Below are 19743 nucleotides of genomic sequence, written 5' to 3' on the forward strand. Positions count from 1 at the left end.
TATTGAGGAGTCAAGTAATGGTTTAATTGGTAGTAGAAAACAAACAATGAACACAGGTATAAAAGTACATCAGTGCTGTAGATTGCGTCTGTGTGACGTAACCGAACTGACTCATTTCATGTCATATTATAACACAGGAACCAAAAGTGGTTGTGTTGGTTTTTGTGTTTATCCCTGAGACTGTCTGAGGCACAATGCAGAGGCACATATCGAAATCTGCTCTTATTTACCACTCATGCATTAGTACACTGTACGTTAACACAGTAATTAATAAGTATTTACTTTCTTGGATACATACAGTAAGTTTACAGTAAAACTGAAAAAGAACACTTGAATATCAGCCTTCAAAATAATCTGGTTGCTGAACAATTCATTTTTCCCCAATTAAAAACAAAAACAAAAAACATTTTTTCTCCACAGTGGAGTCAGCTTGTAGTGAACCTGCAAAGGCAGACTCCCACATTGACTGCAGCAGTATCTGGATCAACTGGAGTGATTTAAGAAACTGTGCATGGTTGTCTCCTTTAGTTGATCTCTGGCATACACTTAAACCATTTGGCCATGCGACCCTGCCTCTTGGCTCCTCTTTCCTGTGCGTATGATTCCAGTAGCCCGTCCGTGTAGTGACCGTATTCACTGATGGCGTCTTCAACACGAGTGATATACAGCCAGCTGACTATCACACCAAAGAACTAGAGAGAGAGAGAGAGAGAGAGAGAGAGAGAGAGAGAGAGAGAGAAAGGAAGGGAGGTCACCAAATGTCTCTTTGTTTCCCACACTTGCGTCTCACCCTGACGTCTTAGTCCTTCCACATAGGATGCGAGGGAAAGATGCAAGGAAGAGATACGAGGAACGCGGAAGCATGATTTCAGAGAAATCTGCCTTTCCTATGAACTGTCATCTGAGGTGAGTCAGTTTCTGATCACAACGGCGCAGCTGGATCACCTGCCACCCTGCAAGTGTTCGTATTCTCACATACACATAATGTGAGGTACTGCCCAAATGATAATAAAAGCAAGCAGTTACTACTGCCAGGGCAGCGGTGTAGTGATGTCCTCCAAAAGTGAATGTGCAACATCTCTGCATCTGCACATTCATTTAAAACCTGTATTTCGTATTTATATTGTGAAAAGATCCATCAAACCACAGTCGCTTCTTAGACAGTTGCTTTATTTATTAACTAATTAATTATTTGCATCTGCATTTACTGATAAAACTGATTATGTGATAATCCTGGTTAAGATGTGAATGTCTCAGAATTGACCTTGATTGAAATTTATGCTTTATGCTTTCTTTATTAATCAAACCTACATTTACCACAGATCCAATACTTTTAACTAAATGGTTAGTCAGAACACAGGAAAAAAAAAAGAAAAAACACAAGACTTAGTGATGATTTAGCACCAGAGTTGAATCTGTTTCTTGTCCTGATATCAAACTGCGGAGATGAAGTATCAGATCAGTCCGATTAGATTTCTAATAAAAGTGGTGTGTCAGTCTAGCGAAAGACTTCTGTGAAGGATGGCCCTACGTATGCTCCCACCTCTGAACAGAAATAAAGGAACTGAGATGTCCTTTATGATGGCGGACCAGATCTGGGTTTTGTGTCAGCCGCAGACTGAGGAGTGGGGAGAAATGAAATTAGGAAATGAGAAGCATTACATCTCCTGTCTGGACTGGAAGACTGACTGACAGCTTCTGTTCACTAAAGCCTGTCATGCTTATTAAAGTCCAGCACCATCTACATTCATACATTGATAGCCGCCAGTGTATGTCTGTGTGTGTGTGTGTGTGTGTCTGGATTTTAATGTATCATGTGAGATAAAATGAGACGTGTGACGACAGAAACGACAATGTGATAAAAAACAGCTTCTGTGTCTGTCAAGACTACGTCCTCTAACTGAGCTGCTAAAGAAAAAAAAAAAAAATTATATAGAGGGAAATGGCAGATTTATAGTAGGTTTAAAAGTGTCACACTATCTTCTAGATAATGTTGTTTTTAATGCTAGAAAAACATCAAAGTCAGACGATTTCAAAAATCTTGTGGTTAAAATGTAATTTTAAGCTCAGATGTATGATTTTAACATAAGATCATTTTTGTTAATAGGTTGATGTATCAAGAATTTTGCTTGTTTTATCTGAAACCTTAATAAAACGGACCAGCAGGCAAAGCATTTTGTGAAAATTGCACTGCTTATTTTGTTACTGATAATGCTGCGTAGTTGTCAGATGTACCTGAGGTAAAGCAATTTCAATTTTCCCCCCCGCTTAGTAATCGGATTTGCTTGCATTAGACAGGCTGTTGAGCTATGGATGAACGTTTTACTCTGATCTTCACAAACATACTGAAACTGACTCGTTAAGTCTCTGCCAGTGGTGAGAGTTTTAGCAAATATTGTATTTCTGTGAAGATGACAAACGACACAACACTACTAACCTTTGAGTATCACAAAAAGTTCAGTTAAAATATTATACAAGTTAGATTTCCTTATCAAATGCTGTGCAATAATGAGATCAATACACACACATACAAAAAAGGTTCCCTTCCTAAAACAGAGCTCAAGTTTTTTTTTTAATAATCATCCATCAAGAAGAAATCATCAGAAACAAACAATAAATCATGAAATTGGCTTCATCTTCCACCAAATTACATAATAAAGTCTGGTCAGAACATCACCAGACCACCTTTCCTTTCACATATATAAGGAACAAATTGCACTGAGCATCATGAATACTATACTGCCTAAAGAGAAACAACCAATGTGTGTGTGTGTGTGTGTGTGTGTGTGTGTGTGTGTGTGTGTGTGTGTGTGTGTGTCTGAGAGTGTGTTTACCTGAGGGAATAGGATCCCTAACAGCAGTCCAGCCATAATCTTATAGTTGTCCATTAGCCAGATGAAGAAAGCGTCAGTGCAGCCTCTGATATGAATGATTTCGATCAAGTCCAAACGCTATGAGAAACAAACCACTTGTTGTCAATCGGTTCTCACAGTTCAATAATACTTACAGCCACCACCTGAAAAAAACCACAACAATCCATTATTTTACCTGTGTAGTGAGTTATCAAACTCTGAAAGTACCTCAGATATGAGGGATAATGTATCAAGTTATTTGTGAGGTTTGGGTTTTTCCTTACATTTTCAAATTCTATAATGTTCCCTATGTGAACTGTAACTAAAAATATTACATTTTGAAATGACGACTTTCATGTTTACTTGAAGGTGAAAATCCCTGAAGGTCCTAGCAACATCTTGGACCCGGGAGGCCTATTCAGTGGTCAAACTGGGGGGCAGGCTTTGCTCAGCTAGCCTGCCCTCCAGAAACAGAAACAGCCAGAGAAGCAGCACACTACTCATCACACTACCCGAATACAAAGTAACTGTCAGATGTTTTATAAACGCCAGGTTAAATCATTATGCTCTGGTTTTTAAAGCAGGCAAAAATATTTTACAATTTTAAACTGACATTTAAAGTGAGGAGCTGCACTTCTAAGGCGGGTAAAGAGACATGTCTTTTTTTTTTTTTTTTTTTTTTTTTAAAATTCAGTCATGTAAGCCATTCTTCATAGTCTTACCTCTTTTTCCAGCACCTTGTAGCCACACAAAGTGTTGACCACTTCATTAGGCTAGAAGAGAGAGAACCAGAGACAGAGAGACAAATTTAAGAGTTAGAAATAAAAACCAAGGGGGATACAGACAGTAGCCTCCGAACAGCTTCCATTATCAAGAGGAGTCAACAGCAGACAGAAGAAGCCGAGCCTTCAGCCAAAATGTATCTTTAGAGGTGGAAACTGTACAAAAAGCACAGCTAGACTGTCAAAGAGGCGCACACACAGAAACACACTGTGTGTGTGTGTGTGTGTGTGTGTGTGTGTGTGTGTGTGTGAGATAGAGAGAGAGAGAGAGTGAAAAAACTGTAGCGTGTATCTGAGCATGTGAGCAAGCCTTTTCTATTTTCAAATATTGAAATATATTCATATATTCATTTAAGATGAGATAAACTGCTAATCTCTCGTGACTGTCTGGTACAGGAAGAAGAGGGAAGCAGAGCTCACCCTTTTTAAGTCATTATACGAGTTTCAATTACTTTACTTTGGAGATTTTTTAAGCATTACCATTTAACTGATGTGACTGGATGAAGGAATGTGAGGATAACTCTCTTACCACACTGTCACCATATTTTCCCCATGATTCTGCTGAGTGATTGGCTGCAATACAGTCTTCTATGATATATCATGATTCCATACAAAGAGAAGAAGAGGAAAATAAAACAGTAAAAGGGCGAAAAGCAAGAATCAGTGACAGTTATGAGCTTGACACATAGCAGGAGATTTTGACCCGTTTATTTCAATGAAACAGGTGGGAAAACTTGCCAGTCCTCTGTCTAAAAAGAAGCGCTGTTCTCGATCAAGTGGAGGTGATCAGTGCCGCATGTTAATATGAAAACGCAGGCTTGCAATTACAAGCATAACTACAAAGATTATAACGTACACAACTGAACTTTTGAGCGACTGTTGCTTGACTTTAACGAGTCACCTGAGCTAATACTCATGGACTGTTGGGTCATTGATAACGCACAATGCATGGAAGTGAACCTAAATAAAAACATGATATGTATCTAAATATGGACGAAATCATATGAGATGTTAAGCACAATTTAGATGACATTTTATCTGAATTATTACACAAATTATCTACGTTGATTTTAAATTCGTACCAATGCACAACATTTTGACGGGTGGAGTGCAAATGCATTTTACTGTCCGTATAGGAAATGGCAAAATTATGTGTAATTCCAGTTTTTCCAATTAAATATTCTGATTTGTTATATTTTGTGATATATTCCCATGGATTATGTGTCTGTGACCAATTGGCACCTGTTACTTTCTACTTCTAAAGTATGAGTAACTATAAAAAAATATCTTCAGGTACACCAAGACATATGTGCTGCTACTGAGAGCTTCCGTTGCCTACTATGTGTTGTCTCTGGCACACAGGGTTGTGTATTTTGCCAGTTTTTCTGATCCGTCACCTACTGTAAGTCAAGACCCAACTGAACTTATTCTTTGAGCAATACAATCTGTGAACCATGCTATCTTGATAAGAGAATTTTTCCTTTACACATTTATGTAAAGAGATGACAACCCCTGGTGGTAGTGGCTCTGGCTATTTTAATAGTTGCTGACAAATATGGGAAGCCGAATACAATGAAAAACAAGAAACCATGCTGAGAATTAATTATTGGTTCATCACTGTTCCATATTGACACTGTGATGGTAAAAATATTACATAGTCTGCCCTTAGGCTGCTTAAACTGAATGTTTCCTCTACACTTTACAGAAGTTAGCTGCTACTGCAACATTAATACAGAAAATAGGATACTAAAACAGTGGAACGAAAAATAAATTACAACCACTGAAAAAAGGCAAACAAGATAGACGTCACATGCTGTCGGTTAATAGAAAATAAGTGCTTGCCATTTTTGTCACTTTAATTCTTCCGCCAAGGAGGTTATGTTTTCACCCGTGTCTGTTTGTTGGTTAGTTTGTTTGTTTATTTGTCAGCAGGATTAAGCAAAAAGTACTGAACCAATTTACACCAAATTTGGTGGAGGGATGAGGCATGGGCCAGGGAAGAACCCATTCATTTTTGGTGTGGATCTGGTTAAAGGAGCGGATCCCGGAAATTTTTTAAAATCACATTCCTTTACATTGCCAAATAGGACTTTTTTCGCCTTGGCTGAAGTATGCGGTGTTCTGAGTACCACTCTAGTTAACCTTGTTATCACAACTGACTCACAATAATGGAAAATTTTAAGTAATTGTGTGTAACTGAATTTAATATTGACAACACAGGATGGGTCTGGACTGGTGGTTTAATTTCCATGGGTTCAGCTACGAGGAAGTGTGAGTTTGTTCATTCAACTGTTGTCACAAAAGTTGTTGTTCTCTCTTTTGTTCTCTCTTTATAAACTCCGGGAGAGTGTAGGTGTATAAATTAAAGGGAGCACGTTATGTTTTGTGTGGGAGAAAATTGCCTGTGAGTGTGTCTGGATGGTGAGATGCATTTAAAATGTTCCCCAACACTATTACAACTATTATTATAATGACATACAAACTAAACCGAGGTTGCAGGGCTTCACAGATCTGTAACAAATAAATAGAGCCAGGAATGATTTAATGTTTACTTTATCTAAGCACTTTAGGTAATGTTACAGATGCTATTATCTAACATTGAACTTCAAAACTACTTAACACACACAAAGTGCCTTTCTTCATTGACTTTGGGTGATTGGCAGGTATAATTGGCAGGGATTGAAACAGCACTCATTCAGTCATTAAGAGCATTCCTAACCAAAGGTAATTCTGATGATTCCAGCATTTCACATACATGAAAACTGCATGTTAAACTTATTTTTTAAAAGAGTACTGCACCGATGTAGCTTTGCACTCCTATAACATTGGACTCATGAACTGGCATGAACAGTTAAAAAATATCAGTGCAGCAGAAGCAGAGATATAGTCTCTTTTATTCCTCACATTCTTCTTCCTTTACAAAACCTGGCGCCTACATTACCCACAATACAACCTGACCACTGACAGTTTTGTCGAAGATGGAGGTGTGTTATGCTAGTAGCGGCTGATGTAGTCTTGATCCCCTAGCCTCAATCAGAGGTGAGGAGCGGGCTACAGACGACGTGGACTCAGGTTACATCACTTGAGGTCATTTATCAGGTTTCGTGCTTCTCCCTCTGGCGCCAGAAAAAGCTTTATATGGCTTTTTTCACATGTGCAGTAGTATACCCCAACACCCTTTAATAGACTTAAATGTGTGAGATTGGGGCACTTCCTCTTAAATGTTAAGTGAAATGCAAAAAGCACAGTCTGGACCTTATGTGTACCTGTAAACTTTTAAGATATTTGAGCTCATGATGGCGCCTTGTTCATGCGTTGTTTTTTAGGTCAGTGCTGTATTGTGATAACCAGAATACATTTTATTTGAAAAGTATTTCAAATACTAAAACTAATAAATAATAAAACTTCATATAATATACCACAAACTGGCATGTAACGCAAATATTAGCACTTATATGACAGTATAATACCAGCAGTAGAAGTAGAACTGACTTAGTAATAATAGTTGAACCCATGCTGTAATGGAACAGGTAATAGTCATGGATGCTGCACTGCGACGCGTTAGTAGTAGTTTAGCAGTAGAAGTGCCAAGAGTGGCAGAAATGGCGGTAATGTCACCTACAACATGAAACCCATAGCAGACAGCCAGTACGTGCTACTGTGTAACAGCAACATCTGACATTCTAGCAGTTAGTGTTGTGGTAATACTAATAGTAAAAGCGACAGTGACACCTACCTTTGTAGTACTGCAGCAGGTATATGGGACACCGCAGGCCAATGGACCAGGTGCAGAGCAGTTGTGGTACATGTTGACCGCCCAGTCTTTATACTCTTGACCTCCACAACACTTAAACTGCCAGAGATGAGTAAAGTGGCAGAGGAGAGACGGAGAACGGCAGAAAATGGAAGGAGAAAGAAGGTGAAAGAAAAAATAAAGATAAAGAACGAGATGGAAGAAGATGTATAAGGTAGATGGGAGATAGAGAGATGGTAGGTAGGAATGAGAGAGAGGGGAGAGAAAAAGTAAGTAAACAACTTTGTAAACATTATTCCTGCTGTGCTCACGTAATGCCAGTATTTTGCAATGAAATGAACCATAAGTGCCTGTTTGTCTCTCTCTTACTTTACCAAAATCTGTGCCAAGTGGTGATGAGGCTGGGCAACATGGTTGAAATAAATTTTATGATATTACAATATAACACAATATTATATTACAATATACAATATTATAACGTTTTTTCTGATATCAATATACTGTATATCTCGATATGGCAAATCAATCACAAACATCATTTTTTTAATTACAATTAATTAATTTGCTCTGAATCATTAATTTGGACAACAGAAATTTGTAAATGATATATAATCAATATAATCGTGTTATTATAATATAGTTCCACTTAAATTAGACAGTAAGGAAAACATTTAACAACTGAAAATATAGCCTAATCCAGTACAGCAACCCTGCAATGAACTTTATTTTTGTGTATTGTTCAGTTTTTAAATCCATAGTTTAGTGGTAAAATTGAATTAATTTGTAAGTTGTACCCAGTATTTTGTCCCCCTCCTTCCCTCATATCTCTAAAGGTAAAAAAAATACTGTTTTTAACCTAAAAGCTCTAACACTAAAATTCAAATTTTCATCTTTTTTCCAACAAGTAGTCTCTCTTACCCATCCTACACACTCAGCCAGCATCAAGCAGCAGCCTCACAGACTGAAGTTTTTCAGCCCCACTTGTAGCCCCAAACAACAAATTGGTACCTGCCAGCCTCCTGTTGTTGGTTCACAGGTACAAAATAGTGGGATACCAACCTTTTTTTTTTTAAATTGCCCTCTATTTCAGCCATTACTGACAAACACTTGAGAAAACAAAATAGTGTTATTACATAGGGACAATAAATGAAGTTTGATAAGTTGTCTATAGAAAGATTATTGCTTTTGGCTGAGAACATCTGAGTCACATTGACTAAAACACTGTGTCTAACAACTTCATTATTAGGTTTAATTGGGTGTTTGTGTCACATTGTTTGAAGGCTGGTTAGACAAACAGCCTGTCAACAACCGCTCCGCCCAGCAACCATGCCGATGTCAATTTTAATTCAATTACCACAAAAATAAAAACAATACAATCTGACGCAAACAACAGAGCATTTTCCCCAGACATTTGTCACTGTGGACATTGACTTCTCATGGAAGTAAAAGCACAGGTGTAAAAAATAACATTAATGGCATGCAGCTGTTACAGATGTTAGTTATACCTGTGTTTGACAAGGCAAAAATATGCACTGTGAGAAAAGACTGTTAATAGGATGGATGTGTCAACCCCTTGAGACCAAATGCTTTTTCAGTATTTGAATAAAAGAGAAAATGTACTGCCTCAAATGATAGCACTCAAAGCAAACAAATCACATCAACCATCTAACATCTCAGTAATATGTAATCAGCAATTTCTATTTGATTTATACTTTCAATGGGCAGATAGCAACTGCACAGCCACCGCGGAGAGTAAACACTCAGAAAAACACAAGAGAAACTCTATTAGTTGTGCTTTCATTTACTGAGACAAATATTTTATAGGGAAGGAGAAAGTGAGTCAGAAAGGCAGTAAAACAGAAAAAGAGGAGAAATGGGATGAAAAGTCAGACACCAAGAGAGACAATAAGAGTAGGATGAGACAAGAGATAAAGCGAGAAGCTGAATTAATGAATAAAAATGAGGCTGCTCTTTGTCAGACAGTGCGATCAGTAAGCTGACATGACGCCAGTGTGCCAGGAAGTTACTCCTTCGTCTCGCTGGCGTGACACCACAGAATGCCAGCAATGGGTCAGGACCCAAACAAGGGTCACAGGAAGGCAAAGCAATTATGATGTGATTCATGTCTGCAACTGCTAGGCATGAATCCAAAAAAACATTACAAGTTCACACTGAGTTACCAGGTTAGTAGGTGCAGCTGTACAGCTGATCGATGTCAAGTGCAGTTCAGGGGTTTTTGCAAACTGAAGCACCTATGTCTCAAAACACCTGTCAACACCAATGGCACTGTCCAAATCTAATTGTGTTTCTCTTAGCTCCTGAAACGAAGACTGCTATGCTGGTGTCACAGATGAACCTCTCCTTTACCATTTTCTTTTTCTTTTTCTGTTGTTTTATATCATCTTCATCATTGTTGGATGGCAAATATTCTTCGGATGTCAGTTACCGAGAGAAAATCCTCAGAGTCACTCACATCTGTCCCTTTTGTAGCCAGCTTCCTAACAGACTGATGACACTGGCAGACTGGCTGACTAAGTAACTAGCTGGGTGCCTAACTGGCCAGCTGAGCTGACTGCTCACAGTGTGGGCTTCAAGACATGCAAATCAGTCCATCCTGTGCTCCCTGCCTTCATTATTACACAGCACCCATGAAAAAACCTTGTGACATGCATGATTATATGCTAAAGATTTAAAGATGTTTTTTGAATAGTTTTGCTATACTTGCAGTCTCATTAACTTTCCTTCCACCTCAAATTGTTTATAGTGGCACCAAAACGTTATTAGAACACCTCTGGAGGACTGAAGACTACAACATTTGGACACAGGGCGTATTTTGTATTAGTGGTCGTTGATCCCTTCCAAATTAAAAGTAATGATGACCAAGCTGGCAAGGTTTTGGTGCTGACCTGTTACAGAGTCCAGTCTTCTTTTCAGGAATCAACCCCTGATGAAGTCTGCACCAAACTATTGTCCTCCTGTTTTCAGTAAACAATGCTTTACATGCACAAACTTGTCTGCTGCGAAAGTTATTAACTGTGCTGCAACTGCTTCAACATTCAAATAAGTCTATAATAAGCCCAACACTAATGGATTTGCATGAAATGTAAAATTTGCATTCGAGCTTGGGTTCCATAAAAGTTTTATGGATATAGTTTCAACCTTTGTGAGCTTCAACTTATTATGTGTATATTATTTCACATGCCATGCCAATATTCGTTTTAAGACAACTCTAGGTCCTATATTGGAAATGTATTATTAGGCTTTTGATTCTTAAACCTAAAGTATGTTTCTGTCATTTGCAGTCGCCTCCATGCGATCATTGCGCAGACGCCTGCATGTGTACCTTTAATTATACTCTCATCAGGCCAAGTGGGGTTGTTTTATTTGGGGAGTATTAACCTATTGGTCATCATCCTGCCAAATGTCATGTCTCTATCTTGTGCTATCTTAGAGTAATTCGAAAGGCAGTAGAAGAAGAGGCAAAGGGTTAATAAAACATCAGAAAACAAAAGGGTCTCAACCCTACAAATACTTGATATGCAAATACCTACCTTCCTACCTAAATACCTACCTAGTTTTTATCTGTCTATCTTTCTATCCCAGTGCTAGAGCCACAACCAACATTTAAAAGTAAGCTGCTGCTGTAATTGGTGTCCATCCATCTGAACCGTAGTAGAGGAAGGACTTGACCCCCGAGGCTGGCTTGCACTGATAATAAAAAAAAAAAACAGCTAAATTTTTCCATATTTCTTTCAAACCCAGCAGGAGAATTGTGTTTCTCATTCCACCTTCAGTGCCTTTTACATTGTGCTTTGACTGGGTTGTCTCAATAATATGTAATACTTCAGGATGGTGCACATCACGTTACCGGTCTGAGCATTTGTGATGTCAAAATACTGACAATGTCCCATGTATGTTGGACATGGACAGATGCATGTAGTGCAATTTTAACTAGTTAAACATCTGCTGGTGGACTACATCCCTGAATGATACTTGTATAGATGATTTTTTTTATGTAAATCCTCTAATTTCTCTGATTATTACAGTGGTATGCCCAAGTTAAAAATAAAAAACTATTAATAAATAATATGAATAATAAATAATACAATGTATACTCACATATAGGGAAATATACACAATTAAACATTTAACACACTTTACATACTTACTAGTATACTTAATAAGTGTGGTTATATTATTAGTATACTTGTGTGCATGTAAGTATACTTACATGCAAACTAGTATAATTTAGATATGGAATAGTATACTAATTTTTTACTTAGGTGTGCTTACCAGAACTGTGTATTCCAGCTCTTAAAATGTATAGAGATATTTTTCTGAGCACGTCTAGATGTTGTATGGATGAGCAATCACACTTTACAGGTTTGTTTGGTCCCATTTTAAAAGACAATGTCTTCAGAAGGTTTTTAGACACCTACAAAAACAGTCTAGGTGGATTTCAGCACATACTTTTTCCTATCATGGTGCAAATACCAAAATGTTGCACTTAACACTGGCATGATAGGTAGACCAATGCAGCTCAACAGATACAGCATTTGTATTTTTACTGCAATAAATGCTTAAATGTCATAAAATAATCTCCCCTACATCTAGTGTTCCCATCTAGTATGAAGACTGGTTAGCGTATATGTAGCATCTGCTTAGAGCTGCACGTGTTAGCGATGCACTATGAAAAATCAGTCTTGCTACCAATCTATTGCTCCATGGAATAATGGACTGTTCCTATTAATGTTAAGCCAGCCTCCTATCTGATGGATAGACACAGTCTGTAGACCAAACTGATCAATCAGGGCTTCTCCAGGTCTAATAGATGAAGCCAGGTGTCAATAATAGACAGGTGGAGTTACTGATTGGTTCTTCAGAGAGGACAGCATTGACCTATGCATTTTAAATAACTTTGATAACACCATACTTTGATTCTCTTCATTTCATTGTTTTGTTTATTGTCAGTTTTCCCCTATTGTTACATGATTCCATCAATTCATGTTTAATACTCATACTCATTATTTTAGGAGCCACAGTGGCACAATGTTTGTATAACTGTTACCAGAAAGCCAAAGCAAAGCAAAGCCATAGCTTGTGTATCGTTTTATCTGGTTTTTAAGGCACTTTAGTCAGAAAAAAATTATGAATATCACATAAACCCAAACTTATTAAGTAGTTATCTACTAACATTGTAAAGATTACATTACATTTCTTTTAATAAAGGTTGTTAGTTTACAGATCTGAAGACCCTCAGGTCCATCCCAACTACACTGTTTCAGCTTGTCTTTCTTTTTTAATCAATGCATTGATATTATTAAGATCTCTTTACAGACTGTGACTTTCCCTGCCTTGATCAAGTGTTAAGTTTTTCAATAAAAGATGTCCACATGTCTCCAATGTCTGATTTCTATCAGCACATAAAGCATTCAATAATTTGGCTCTCCAGCACACGTCTGAGTGCTGTATGCTGTACAGATTGTGAGGCCCCTTGAGGCAAATTTGTAATTTGTGATATTGGGTTATATAAATAAAACTGACTTGACTTGACTTAAATCTCTCAGAACATCATGCAGTGGTTTTGTAACTGCCTAAGATCCAGATGTGGTGAGTTACTGTGGTCCTGTTCAAAAAAGAAGAACAAATTATCTGATAATGTAAGCTCTATCACAAGTGTGTCTATGTTCAAAAGTAAACCTAAAATTCTCAACTTACACATAGCTTGGAGTAGTTACTGTGTGTGTATATGTTTATGTGTACATAAGGTTTACTAATGTATTTGGATGGTTTTGTTATACCTTTCTCTTTTGTTGTTATTGCATTTTCTTGTATATACATTATTCTTTCATACACCCACACAAACACAAAACGTATTGCTGTATAAAAGGACATTGAATTCAAATATTAAAATTTAAATAGCATAGTTCAAAATGTGCTATGAAAACAATATCGCCTTGACTTGCTTTGCCAAACTGCCAACAATGCCGCCTGTGATGAATCCAAAATGAACTTATAAATATGCACGATCGATCACTTTTGTGTCAAACGACGGCTCAGCACTGGGGAAATTAAGTCAGTGCCCACATGACTGATCGGCTTTGTTGTTTGCAGTGCTGTAAGAAGTCTTGATATAAACCACAATATTCTGCAGCAGCAGCTGTGAGAACACCGATAGCTGTGACTCCAATGTAAATTGTGATTAAAAAATGGCCTTAAATATTTGAGCTGCGTTGTGTGGACAGGTGCCTGGAGTTGCTAGGGTTTCATCTGATGAGCGGAAATGAAAAAATGGCAGCTTTGTGCAATAAGACATTGCAGTAATCAATATTATGATTAGTGTTATGTTTAACTATGAAATGTCATTGTGTGGGGAAAAAGGCCATTGTCAAATTTCCGTTAGAATACTGAGGTGCAGTGGATAGAAAGGTCAGCTGTAAATGAACTTAATACAGGTTATGATATGATTTATCACTAATGTATGGATTTGTGTTGTAGCTCCAGGGTTTGATTTTTCTCATTTCCGGTTGTTGCAAACCTGATACAATTTAGGGCTACACATTTTTACAGCTGGAACAAATCGCTTACAGTGGGTTTTGTCACAAGAAACACTGGGTTAAAAGGGTTCATTTAGCTTCATACAAGCTCGTTTACGGCTGCAACTGACGATTATTTTCATTACCGATTAATTTGGCAATTTTTTTCTCAATTAATCAGTTGATAACTATGAAAAGTACCCATCACAAGTTTCTGAAGCTCAAAGTTGCATCATCAAATGTCTCCATTTGCCCAACCAACAGTCCAAAACAGTCCAATTTACTATCCCTTAAGACAGAGAAATGCAACAGATCCTTACAAATGAAAAGCTGGAACCAGAGAATGTTCAACATTTAAAAAAAAAAAAAAAAAAAAGACATGAAAAAAAACCCCCCGATGAACTGAATTACCAAAATAGCTGCCGAATGTTAGTCTGTTAATCAGCTGATCAATAAATAATTTCAGCTCTACACTGATTCATATAAAGTGTTGTCTGAACACATTTAAAACCAAACTTTTTCCAAACACCACATGACAGTGACAAGTCTGATTCAAACACTGAAATATCTTGCAGGATATATGATGGATCATGAAGAAGGATATGAGTTGAAATTATATTTTTTATTAATTTATTTTATTTTATATAAGACACTTCCTGTTAAGTTTACACTTAACTTGGTATTTTCCAGGGAAGTCTCATCTGACCTGCTCAAGTTACAGCTGTCATTCCTGATCTGAAATTTCCTGTGCTAGAAAGGTTTTCCACTGGCTGGATATCAGAATGTCAAGAACTGACAGGAAAACAGTGTTAAAATTCAAGTAACATATTGAAATAAAAAAATAAAAATAAAAATAAAAATAAAAAACTTGGAGAGGTGATATAATCTACCTCTTAAAAAGAACAGGGGAAAAAATACACTGTAAGCGCAGGTTCAATCTGACTGCTCACACAACACACACTGCGCTCACAAACACACCTAAAGTTTCCATGCAGTCACCAACCCCCACACAAAATAGGGATTTTTTTTCTCCATCTTTTATTTACTACTGAGAAAAGATGTGTCACCGTAGACTTTTTTTAATCAACACACAAGCAAGGCTGAATATAGGCCATTGTCATCACAAACACAGATAAATCCACAAACCCCATTTACGTGTGGAAACGGCCTCAGTCCGCACTAAGGTTTTCTGATTGTCTTTTGACCAAGTCCTCCAGGGAAAACACTTTAATCTCTCCTACTACAGGACACTTGAGCCAACCATCAGCCTTACACCATGATAAGAAAAATATAGAAGAAGCTTTACACCGCTGCTGCCAAATGCCTTTCTACCATTACTGAAGCACTGTTTGTTGTTATCAGAGTAAGTAGATCACAGTGCCAGCAAGTTAAGATCTTCAAACAGCACATCATAGGTAAATATAAAGATTCTGCTTCCAAAGCAAGGTTGCCCTCTTTTGTTTGGAATCATAATGGGGGAAAGGGGAAAATTAAAAGCTGTGGAGTCATTCCAAAAGAAAAATGGAGAAGTCATATTTTGACCTAAACTTTAAACTGCACAAGCATTATTTTCTGATTTCTCTCCAGCAACAACAACTATTCCTGGAAGCACTGAAAAAATTGGCGCTGATGACGGAGTTTCTTAAGACAATCATTAATGTCTTAATCTTGCCATAAATTTATTTTTGGCCCCTCAGGGGCAGTGAAAACAACCTGTGAACACATTATTGCCCAAAAAAAAAAAAAAAAAAAAGAAAAACAAAAAAAAAAAGAAAAATCACATTTGATGTAGAACTTGTTTGCAAAAAGGTGTATATTCAACATTTTCATCATGGAGTCATTTTGGTTGGCAACCTGGAGAATTTAAGTCCAATATGCACTTACTTTTAGCTCTTTTTTGGTCTTCACCAAATACTGAAGGAAATATCTGGCTCTTTAGCTGCTAAATGCGCCACTATGTTCACCAGCTAGTTGCTAACTTTGTCTGTCTACTGTTTGGTGTTGAGCAGGTAGTGTGCAGTGGGCTTTTTTTTTTTTTAGAGCTTCTTCAATGAAAACAGCTTCCTGCTTTGGTCAAAAACACTGTAGCACAGACAGCTAAGCAATGAACTGAAACTCAGTATAAAGCTCCGCAAGGCCGAGGGGAGCTGCAAAATTGAGATGATAAGTCTCTGCAGTTTTATCACTATGAGAGATACCTTTCATATTGTCACATTGTTTTCATGTTGTCATTTAATACATTGTTATAATAAAAATCAGGAATCAGGACTGAGGCAGGGGCTTCAACTTCCATTTGCTAATCCACCAAATTAGCTGCGACACAACCAGCTAAGTAACAACTTTTGGGCCTTCAAGCATCCAAAAAAATATCATTTAATCAACTCACAATCCTACTCCGCTGGTACATGTGCTTGTCACTCTATTGGTTTGTTCAAATTCTCCCAAAGGAAGATTTGTCTTTTCTTGTCTGTTAATTAGCGCAGGCACACACCCCTTGTGCCTGATAAAGCACACTGGTAATTAGATCTTCTGCTTCAGGCTTTGTGTGTGGCAGCATGATGTACTGTGGGAGCAGGTGCGCAGTGATGGCTCAACACAGTCCTCTCATTATTTTGGATACGACTTGCTGTGATCAGTTCACTGGTGGTACTTTTACTCTAAACAGATCTTGAAGCAACCTTGCAATGCTACACACGGTATCACACTATCTGTATCGCAACTGTGTTTGCAACCCTGACATATTTGAAAAGCTAATACAGACCTTTCAATTATGTCTTTTGTTGACAGAAATGTTCCTCATCAAATGCAAGAAAACAAGGAGTGACATAACCTTACCTTCTTCTGAACAAAGTCCATGATGTTTTTGAAGTCCAGGTCATCATAGTAGTTCACTATGCCCCTTCGGATATTTTTGTTCAGTAATTCCACCGTCTAAAAGGGTGAAAATAAACAAAACAGTTTAGGTGTGTTAATGGGATGGAGGGGGGTCACGTTGCCACGTTCTTTTTGCCAATGACACAGCTAATCTACCATTCATGTGTCAGACATGCAGCTCTGAAGAGGAAATGCTGTGATTAGTCAAGGTGACAGATCCGCTGAACTGGAATATTAAAATATGACAGTTTGAAAGCAAACATCTGTCAGTCACAATCTGGTGCAGAGGGGTTACATTAGGTGAATGTATTAATCTATCCAGAGACTGAGAATAAATATTTGCAACTTGGAACTCCACTAAGTACACTCATTGAGAGCTTTTCATTGAATGTATTTAATTGAGGGAACTGTGCATTTATTTCCCCAATTACCCTCCGCTGCTCTCTTTGTTTCTAATGCATTAGATTTATTTATAGTTTAGTAGAGAGGTCAGCAAAACTCTGGGCTTTTTCCTCTTTCAGGCCTGTCATTTCTCCGTCTTGTCTCTCTTTTAACCAAAGATAATAATGAATTGAGACTGCTACCCTCATGAAAGTCAGAGAATAAAAGGGACTGATCTTGTCATTTAAATTATTTTTTTTCCTCCCCTGAACATTGTCTTCACAGTGAATCCATAGGGGCAGGGCAGCCATGTTTTAAACACATTTCAATGAGCAGATTTATAGACTTAGAGGCGTTTCCCTCAGAGACAGATGACACTGGACCATTGCTAAAGAACTCACTATAAGCTCACACGCCATTATCATTTTTAGCAAGGTGTTCATGGAAATACCAAAAAAAAAATCCATCTTTAGAAAAATCTACTTATACGGGAAGGAAACTGAAATCTTATTAAAATGCGCACATTTCTCATGCACTGCTGTATTATTTTAATCTCAATGTAAACGAGACGACAGTAAAATAAAGAAATGACATATGAGAAGCTGGAACTTCATTATATTTTAAATAAAACTGCCATTAACACCCTGAAATGTACAATCATGATGTTGATAATTCAGCTTCTCTTTTGTCAGAGATGCACATTAAAATGCACTGCGTGACACTATTGAAAAAGCGAATCGAAGACAGGCCATTACTATGTGTAATATAACACACAGACCCAGATACCCAAGCTTGTCCCCACAGAGCCACATTATGATATTCATGAATGAGAGAGCATTTTATCAAGACAACTGATGAAATGAATATCTCAAAAGAGGACTGTCAGTATCGTACCACTCTGGCTTGATGAATCATGGGCATATGACCACATTAGTGGTAATCCTCCACCAATGTCTGTTACATGAAAACCTCAATTCTAAAAGTGTGATTTTTTTCTGTGTACAGTAAGTCTAATGAGCCAACAAATTCATCTTCTAAGTTTAATCTTTGCAATGAATTGGAACATGTTTTTTGGTTCCCAAAATGCTTTATAAATGTAAATTTCATGACAGAAATGACATGAGGCACTTTAATGCCTCGTGCATCATCAGTTGTAACATGATCTTCATATAAATGATATGGACATAAAACCATAAAAAAATGCAAAAGGACATTTTGCACTAGTGTTTTTTTTATGTTCAATACCTCTCTATAAATGACTTATAAAAATCACACAAATGCAAAGACACAACAAGAAAGAGTTAGTGATGATTTGTTTGTAATGCAAACTGTAGTAATTCCAGATACAGGCACAAGTCTGATAAAAAGTTGAGCAGCAACCAGGATGAAGGCTGCAGCAGCTTTCCTATTAGATCCTTTCCTGGATGTAAATTTAAAGCACTTTCATGCAGTTGTGCGTTAGAGAGTTATGACAAGAAACTATTTCCTTATTCCATTCTGATAATCTGCTTTGGTTTGGGTTCACACTAGCATGGCCATTAAGTATGGTTTGGCCACCAAAGGCAAAGACAAGGAAGTTTTATTTATATAGAACATTCTCCTTTTCATAAAACACTAACGTGGATCAGCATACAGTAGGCATAGTTAGTATTTTTCCAGAGTGCTGACAGACATTCATTTTTTTTTTTTTTTTTTTTTTTTTTTTAAACAGTGTTGCTCAAAATTGTGAAGTATAACACTGTTTTTTCTTTTCCGTTTACATCTAAATCAATAAAAGTGGGAGTGTTAAGACTTTATTTGCTTTACAGAAAAATGTTTTAAAGTCGTTTTCTTAACATGTACCCATGATATGCTGAATTTTTGTATGGTTTTGGATTCCTATACGTGTATATACCGTGAGTATCCAGTGCCTGAGCCTGAGCTGCGGACATTGTGGATTTCCAATAATCTCAGCATGGTTAAAGGTGTTGATTACTTTTAGGATCTGTTGGAGGTTCACTTAAACTGAAACAAGCTGCTGCCTTCTGCAGCCTTTCAACATTTAAAAATGATCATGGAAAAAAAAATAATAATAAAAATAAAAATCACAGAAAAATGTCTTGATGTTTTTGATGACCGATGACTTGTGTGATGGGGATTTGCTGGGAGGTGGTCTAGACTCCTGGGCTGGTTATCTCCAAGGTAGAGAAAACACTGTATTTTAAATAATCCACTGGCAGTGCATCACTGAACAACCAAAGTGGTTACTATATTCATGTGGTAATTACTGAAAATGAAAGTACCCAAACAATTAATAAAGTCCAGTCTTTACATGTCATGTTAAAGTCTTTGCTTTTTTTTTTTTTTTTTTTTTTTTAAACACAAAGTATTGTTCCTCATCCGGTTTTAGAAAAAGCTGTTTGCCGAGTCATGACGGCATCAAAACAAGCGATCATTCTGTGTTAGTATGTGCAGGAACGTTATTGGATTTTATTGCAGGGAGGGAAATAAAAATCAAAAAATGAAGACCGAGGTAGTAAGCAAGGAAGCAGAACGTGCCATCCGCATACTGATATCACATAAAC

General features: G+C 37.3%; 1 protein-coding gene across 2 annotated transcripts in view; it reads right to left on the reverse strand.

The window, feature by feature from the left end:
* tspan15 (tetraspanin 15) overlaps positions 1 to 19743 on the reverse strand; it is a 32965-nt gene continuing 13222 nt past the window's right edge. For both annotated transcript variants that reach the window (XM_040115820.1, XM_040115902.1), the window contains exons 4-8: positions 16760 to 16855; positions 7371 to 7487; positions 3575 to 3625; positions 2835 to 2951; positions 1 to 692 (exon numbers count right to left, since the gene is read on the reverse strand). In XM_040115820.1, coding sequence (XP_039971754.1) covers positions 525 to 692; positions 2835 to 2951; positions 3575 to 3625; positions 7371 to 7487; positions 16760 to 16855 — 549 coding nt within the window. In that variant the 3' untranslated portion in view covers positions 1 to 524. The remainder of the gene's footprint in view (positions 693 to 2834; positions 2952 to 3574; positions 3626 to 7370; positions 7488 to 16759; positions 16856 to 19743) is intronic.

This window comes from Xiphias gladius, chromosome 1, assembly GCF_016859285.1.
Source record: "Xiphias gladius isolate SHS-SW01 ecotype Sanya breed wild chromosome 1, ASM1685928v1, whole genome shotgun sequence".
NCBI lineage: Eukaryota > Metazoa > Chordata > Actinopteri > Istiophoriformes > Xiphiidae > Xiphias > Xiphias gladius.